The 7,990-nt window shown below is 35.8% G+C and overlaps 1 protein-coding gene across 1 annotated transcript; it reads left to right on the top strand.

Moving 5' to 3' along the window:
- Positions 1 to 416: 416 nt before the first annotated feature.
- On the top strand, positions 417 to 7,466 carry LOC123255292 (high affinity cGMP-specific 3',5'-cyclic phosphodiesterase 9A-like; the record flags this gene model as incomplete). The annotated part of the gene is made up of 3 exons (XM_044684118.1): positions 417 to 593; positions 1,918 to 2,031; positions 7,236 to 7,466. Coding segments are annotated over 3 exons (417 nt in total), but the record flags the coding sequence as incomplete, so codon positions are not given.
- Positions 7,467 to 7,990: the final 524 nt, after the last annotated feature.

Below are 7,990 nucleotides of genomic sequence, written 5' to 3'. Positions count from 1 at the left end.
AGGGAGGGAGGAAGGAAGGAAGGAAGGAAGGAAGGAAGGAAGGAAGGAAGGAAGGAAGGAAGGAAAAGAAGTTATAAGGCTTGAGTGTTTTGTATGTTGAAATTCACGCCTCATATGTGGAATATAGTACAAAAATACAATTGGCTTGGGAAATATAAGGCCTGAGTTTGAGTCATTTCTCTCCCATGCAAAATTCTTACCTTCTCTGAGTCCTAATATGCTCCTCTCTAAAATAGGGATAATAAAATGGGGAAACTACTTACTTAACAATATTGTTATATGGGTAAAATACAGTTAAATAATATTTATACATAAGAGTATTAATATAGCAGTAGATTTCTGTTATCATAATATACGTATAACACATTGCTGTATAAGATCTATCTGTGTAAACTGTACATGATACTTAAACTTCTCAACCTCCTGTTGATACCAGTTACCAGATTAACGCACGCACAGAACTTGCAATACGTTACAATGATATTTCACCTCTGGAGAACCATCACTGTGCAGTGGCTTTCCAGATCATTGCCCAGCCTGAATGTAATATTTTCTCCAATGTAGCACCAGAAGATTTCAAAAAGATAAGACAGGTTTGTAAATGGGGTCCCAATAATTATAATATTTAGGCGAGGGGAGGGGAGCACTTTTCTTTGACATTTTCATAGGTTCCTGATCATTTTGTCACTTGTCCTGGATTCAACTGACAGACAATAATCAGAGGTAGCACCATTTAAGTACGAACAAGGGATAAAATAGATGAGTATTTCTTTCATTTGATAGGATATTATATTAACAGTATTACTCAAAGACCAAGAAAAATGGATTTGGAATTGACTGATTTTGAGTCATTTGGTTTTATTTGCTTTAAATAGTGAATCAAATTAGTTGGTGACAATAGTTACTTTGAATTATGTGTTATTAAATTTAACCTAGTACTGGTTTAATGATGTCTAATAATATCATGAAATGAACTCATTCAAAAATCCTGTTGCATATTTGTTTATGCCTTTGATAATAAGCAATACACAACATGTAATAAAGCATGTATTTTCATCATTCTATAGAATTCTCATTATATTCTATTGAAAGGCTAATTAATAATGGTCCAGAAGTGTCTTGGAAAGTGAGTCAGTAGGGCAGCTAGGTGGCTTAGTGGTTAGAGAGCCAGGATTAGAAGCTGGCAGTTCTAGGTTCAAATCTGACATTTCCTAGCTGTCTGACCCTGAGCAAGTCACTTAATCCCAATTGCCTAACCCTCACTGCTCTTCTACCTTGGAACCAATTATTAATATCAATTCTGAAATAGAAGGTAAAAGTTTAAAAAAGAAAAGGAAAGGAAATGAGTTGTGACTATAAGAAAAGCAAGATGAAGATTTCATGCATATATATACACACATTACATATATGGGTAACATATAATGTAATATATTCATATATGTATATATAACTTATATATAATGTACTATATACATTAGATATATGAGAGACAGAGAAAGCACAGAAAGAACAATTGTTAGTAACAGTAATTCTTGGAATAAATCTCCTAGATTTCTCAATACTCTGAAAGGCATTACTTCCTCTGACATGCTCAATCTGAGGTAATATAGCATAGTTAAGACCATTTAGGTTCTAGTCCTTCCTCTGACCAGTTATGTGACCAAGACCAAATCTCTTTAAGTACTCAGTATCCAGTCAACTCTATATTAGGAAAGATTTTCCAGTCTACATTAGTGAAGGGGATTTTCAAAAAAGGAATAAACTGAACTGATGAAGTCACTTTGCTTAGTTCAAAAAATCACTCCCAGTTTACATCTTGGGAACAGTTTAACCCCAGAGAAAATGAAATGGGTATATGGGTGTGTATGTATATTTTTATGGGCTTTTTGATTCATTCATTATCATTACATTGTTTAGGGAATAATTACATTAATCTTGGCCACTGACATGGCAAGACATGCTGAAATTATGGATTCTTTCAAGGAAAAAATGGAAAATTTTGACTACACCAATGAAGAGCATATGATGTATGTAAGTAGGCTTCTTATACTTCATTCTTCCAGTGACCAGAATGTAGACAAGTTGGCCTTGTGAGTTTATAGGTGCTTATCAGAATTTTGCTCATTAACAATTCTATGAAAGGGTCTTTTGTGCCCCAAATATGATAGAATCCATAACAAATACACTGAGAAAGTAGACAGCTGAAGAATTACCCAAATCATTCAAGTGTCCTGCTTTTAATGGGTGACCTTACATGTGCCTCCCAAGAAAACTAACCAAGAAGGCAGTAAGATCTTAATTAATTACCAATTAATTAATTAATAATTGCTATTGAAATATTATCTGACTTTTAACAAGTAATACTGACTTATAAAGCCCCAGTTGATTTTAAGGACACTGAGGTCTTCCTATTACTAAGTAGTCTCAAAATATAATAAATGCTCCAGTCTCTATTATGTAATCAGGATTGTATGAGAAACCAAAGAAATTTTGCTCTATATTCTCATTATATTCATGAACTCTGCTTCAGCCAGAAAAAAGAGCGAGCCAATCCAGTCCTCAGTCTTTATCCTCTATACGTTATTATGCTTCCTGTCTATGTGATTACAAAAGAGAGGAAGCCAGTTGGCTCTTGGGAAATGTAGTTTCAAAGACCCCAAAATGTCCACAGAAAGTTTAGATCAGAAACCTCAAAATTTCAATTACACATACTGGACCACAGACAGCATCTATACACACACATAAAAATATATGGTTTACATGTTATCCTAATATGGTAAACTTACCAGATGCTTCATTTTTGGTATGGTTTTTCTTTCTTTTTTTTATTTTTTTAATTACCTTCTGTCTTGGAATCCTTGTTAATTACTGACCCCAAGGCAAAAGATCAGTAAGGGCTAGGCAATAGAGGTTAAATAACTTGCACACAATCACACAGCTGGGAAATATCCGAGTTGGGATTTGAACTCAGGATCTCTCTTCTCCAGGCCTGGTTCTCTATCCATTAGCCACCTCATTGCCCTTGGCATGACTTTTCAAATGCCATGCCAATAGTGTGCAAATTTGTGTTTATTCCTTAAAAGGTAGAAAGGCATCAAGCATAGTCCAAAGCGTGTGCCTATCACTCTAAGAGCAGCACAGCTAGTTTCAGACAGACTAAGCTACAGATAAATCACAAGGTGATGGATTTTTTCAGTTATAACTACTCTCAGAGGCCTCTACTCATAAAGACCACACAGAGCTTTAAAGTTTTGAAGTATTTAACTAACCAGAACATAGATAATTTTTAAAGCTCAAAGAATAGTTCTTTTTTCATATGATACAAATCAAGCCCTAAAATATTATTAGTACTTATGTTAATTTAATTCATGTTTATTTGAAAAAGTGTTTTAATTAATGTTGCATTAAGAATACACATTCAAAGATAGTCTCAGGTTTCTATTTTTTGGAACTGAGGTTTAAAATGTTTATGATTAGGCCAATTTCACTTGCTAAAAAAATACATCATATTGCTGAAAGAAGATCACCAGAGTCAAAGAATAATAGTGCTAATAATAACTTATATAACATTTTAAACTTCCCAAAGTGCATTATCTCACTTGAACCTCTCATCAACCCTGCAAAAAGTATGTTCTACAGATTTTATCATTCCTCTTTCACAGATGAGAAAACAAAAGATCAAATGGCCACTATCATAACTAGTAAGTTCAGTATTTAAACCATCTTCCTGACTCCATATCCAGCCCTCCCTCAAGTATACCACTTACCTGATGAGGTGTCAAAGTTGTAATAGTTAAAATAATAGCTCACATTTTTAACATGCTTTGTTTCTTATGTGGTACTTACCACATAAACATCCCTACAAAGGTAATATAAACATTAACCCTTCACTGCAAATGTGGAAAACAGAACCAGCATATAGGAAAGAAATCTGTCCTGAAAATGATAGTCTTGAAAACTTCATATTTAAAGGCATAGCTAGGTGGATAGAGAGCCAGGCTTGGAGATGGGAGGTCCTGGGTTCAAATATGACCTCAGACACTGCCTAGCTGTGTGACCCTGGGCAAGTCACTTCAGCCCAATCACCCAGTCCTTACTGCTCTTCTGCCTTAATAATGCTTCTAAGGACAGAAGGGAGAGTTTAAAAAAAAAATAAGAAAACCACATTTGTACTCACAAATTTGCCTAATTTGTTCAAAGAATTCAAGGTTATTTTTGCATTTATTTTATTTGCCAAGGGGCTCTTGGAAGAACAAAGTACTGTCTTGAAGATTCCAAGAAGAATGACTCTCATGCTTATAGTTTAAAAATCACACAAGATTCTTCTATAAATGTAACTACACAGAGTAGGGGTGTGCTGGAGCCAGCTCATATCAAGAACCTATTGTAATCCTGTAAGAATCAATTGTTAAATGTTCAGTATGCACATTTACACCTTAGAAATTGACATATGCTACAAATTAGGTCTTGATTTATTGTTTTATTGATCATTTAGAATTAAGAAAATGAGGGAGAAAATGTTAATAATGCAAATTAAAGGGTACCTAGACAACTCAGTGGATTGAGAGCCAGGCCTAGAGATGGGAGGTCCTGGGTTCAAATCTGGCCTCAGACACTTCCTAGCTGTATGACCATAGACAAGTCATTTAACCCCCCCTTGCCTAGTCCTTACTGCTCTTCTACCTTGGAACCAATATACAGTATTGATTCTAGGACATAATGTAAGGGTTTGGAAAAAAGCGTGTTGTATATTTTTGGAAAGCTGGTTGTAAAACATTTACCAACACACTCCTGCCACAGAAGTTGCTATTCTTAAAATCAAGTGAAGTACATAAACTGGAGAGGTATATGCTCACCAAAAATAGTTGCCACTGTTTTGCACAAGATTCAAATTAAAAATAATTTCTGCATAGGTAGTAAGGTATCAAAATTGTCTGGTTTGTAGGTGCATTGTGGTGATTCCTTCTAACCCCAGGACAGTACAAAATTGCCTAAACCAGATTCATAGTTACTCAAAAGACTAGATAGGAGAAAAAAACAAGTTTACTTCCTACCCAGACTTTGACTTATAATTAGGTGGACAGTCTTTTGATATCCATATATATATATATTTTTTTTTAATTTTAGTAACAAATTTCCATGTTTTCCAAAGTCATACAATCCATACTGTCTCCTTCCCTTCTTCCCTCCCCACGCCCAGAGCTGACAAGCAATTCAATCTGGGTTATACATGTATTATCACAAAAATATTCACTACATGGATCTTGAGAAAGGCACTACAAAGAGACCATCGAAGAATAATGACCTCAAGATGGGCATCTGGCATGTGCCCAGAATGCCTCTGATACTATTTACCCTATGCAAAAGGAAAGGGGGGGGCTCAGCTGGGTGGCTCAGCTGGGTGGCTCAGTGGATTGAGAGTCAGGCCTAGAGATTTGAGGTCCTAGGTTCAAATCTGGCCTCAGACACTTCTTAGCGGTGTGACCTTGGGTAAGTCATTTAACCCCCATTGCCTAGCCCTTACCACTCTTCTGCCTTGGAGCCAATACACAATATTGCTTTGATCATTTTCTGCTCTGGTTCCCAGTCAAGGAACCACGTGCTGAAGAGAATACTCTGATTGGGTACAGAGGAATTTTAAAAGGCATTCTTGCCCACACTCTGACTATATTCTCTTTAGATGGTCTCTCTTGGTTTGGATCCTTTGCCAAAAGTCTGGTGTGATACAATGTTATTAGAGGAGAGGTCTTGGACCTTCTCCCTTCTGAGGCCCTCTGGACTTTGCAGCCAACTTAGCATTGATGTCTTAAGGAGCAAGCAATAACATTTGGCATTCATTTTTAGGATCAAGCTTAGTGGTAGATGAAAGGACAGTTCATCTGGTAGTCACCTTACATCTGGACATAAAATTGGTGTGTAGGAACTATGAGCCACTCTATCCAGAGGCCAAGGTATGATTTAGAATATTGGAGGGCAATGTTCATACCTTTGTTCTTACTATAGTTTCAAAGTAAATATCTCTATAAAGCCTAAAATTTAACTGGTTAAATGAAAGAATATACTACTCACTGGAAGCTAATGGGAAAAAGGAATCAAAATTTGGTAGAAGTTCAAGCATTAGAGAAGAGGGCCAAACCCCTCACAGTACCCCTAGAACACTGAAGGGCACATGTAATAGAGCTTGCTCTGAGAGTCAGACCAAAGAGTACTCATTACACCTAAACCATCTTTTTAACATAAATGGTCACTTGGTGATGCTATTTCATTGTGGATCTTATACTATCACAATCATCAAGAATATAAAGTTACAGATGATATAAAAAATGAAGAGAAATCCATAGCAGATGTATATGGACTGCAGCATTTTCTCAATAATAACCCCTGTATGGAGAGTAATATAAGTGATATTCAAAAGGAAATTGATGATTTAGAAAAAGAGGTATGCTAGCACCTCTGGTACTAGCAAGAAATAATCTGGACAAAGCACATTTTCCACTAGTACCCATGAAATCAAAATATCTAGAGATGGCCTTCAATTTGTTAGATGGAATCTTTACAGAGGATATATATGGAAGAATATTAACAAGAACCAAAGAGGATAAGAAGCCATGGATGGATTGTGATCTACACTAATAGATGGAGAAACTCACATTGATAAGATTACAAATCCATTGAAGTATTTGAGTGGATTTATAAATGATGAAACTAGGGATAAGTAATTGTGACTTACCTAAAGACATACAAATACATAAGTGAAAGGATTCAAAACAAAGGTTCTCCTGACTCTGTCCGATGCTATTTCCATTAAACCATAGCAGAGATTAATGGATAAAAATATGAACTCTCTAGTTAGTCAAAACATTCTGCTTCCTAGCAAATATATAAAGCAAATGAGAAAGAATTTTCAAGTGGTCTTTGCAGAATCAAAATCCACACATTTAAAACCCATGAAAAATCCAGATAAGGCATAAAAGAAGAGGGAATGGACCTTTTATTTCACTGGTATAAGGAACCCTTAGTTAAGAAAACCCTACCAATACTGGTCAGTACGTTCTCCAAAAGTTAGAGTCGTTAATGAATTGCCTAGATCACCAAGAGACTAAGTGGCTTTACCAGAATCATCTGGGAAAAGTCTGAGGGAATATATGCAAATGACATGGAAATTACAGAAATTGATTTGTAAATCCTTGTTATCTATGGCCATTTATTATAACTCTTAAGGAATCTTCTTTCAGCTAAAGATGATATTGATAAAATGCTGTGATATATCCAATGAAGTCCGTCCAATAGAAGTAGCAGAACCCTGGGTTGACTGTTTATTAGAAGAATATTTTATGCAGGTAAGAATGTTGCAAAGTTAAACTTCACATCATGCCAGTTGGTCATGTTTTAACAATGGTCAGTAGTTGAAAGATGTGTACCAAGATGGAATGAAATATTAAGTTTCTCCACAGATGAAAAGAAAAATAATTGGGGCAGCTGGGTAGCTCAGTGGATTGAGAGCCAGGCCTAGAGACGGGAGGTCCTAGGTTCAAATCCGGCCTCAGACACTTCCCAGCTGTGTGACCCTGGGCAAGTCACTTGACCCCCATTGCCTACCCTTACCACTCTTCCACCTATAAGTCAATACACAGAAGTTAAGGGTTTAAAAAAAAAAAAATAATTTATAAAACTAAAGATTGTCACTAGACTATTTCTGAAATGAAATTGGCTATAATTTTTTTAATCAAAGATAACGACAACCCCAAAAATGCTGATACAGTTGGATCACAATCTGTTACCACTGAATATCCTCCTGATATAACTGGTCAAACAAACTACATAGGAGTCAAAAGGCAATCAATCAAAAAAAAAAAATTTAAAGCATATAACCCTATTGTGTGCCAAGCCCTGTGCAAAGCATAGGGGAGACAAAAACAAAATCAAAATAGTCAATGCCCTGAAGGAGTTAAGGGCAAGGTGATGATAGATAGATAGATAGATAGATAGA

The sequence above is a fragment of the Gracilinanus agilis genome, unplaced genomic scaffold (genome assembly GCF_016433145.1).
Source record: "Gracilinanus agilis isolate LMUSP501 unplaced genomic scaffold, AgileGrace unplaced_scaffold42643, whole genome shotgun sequence".
In the NCBI taxonomy this organism is placed as follows: Eukaryota; Metazoa; Chordata; class Mammalia; order Didelphimorphia; family Didelphidae; genus Gracilinanus; species Gracilinanus agilis.
This window is presented reverse-complemented; position numbering and strand designations above follow the sequence as displayed.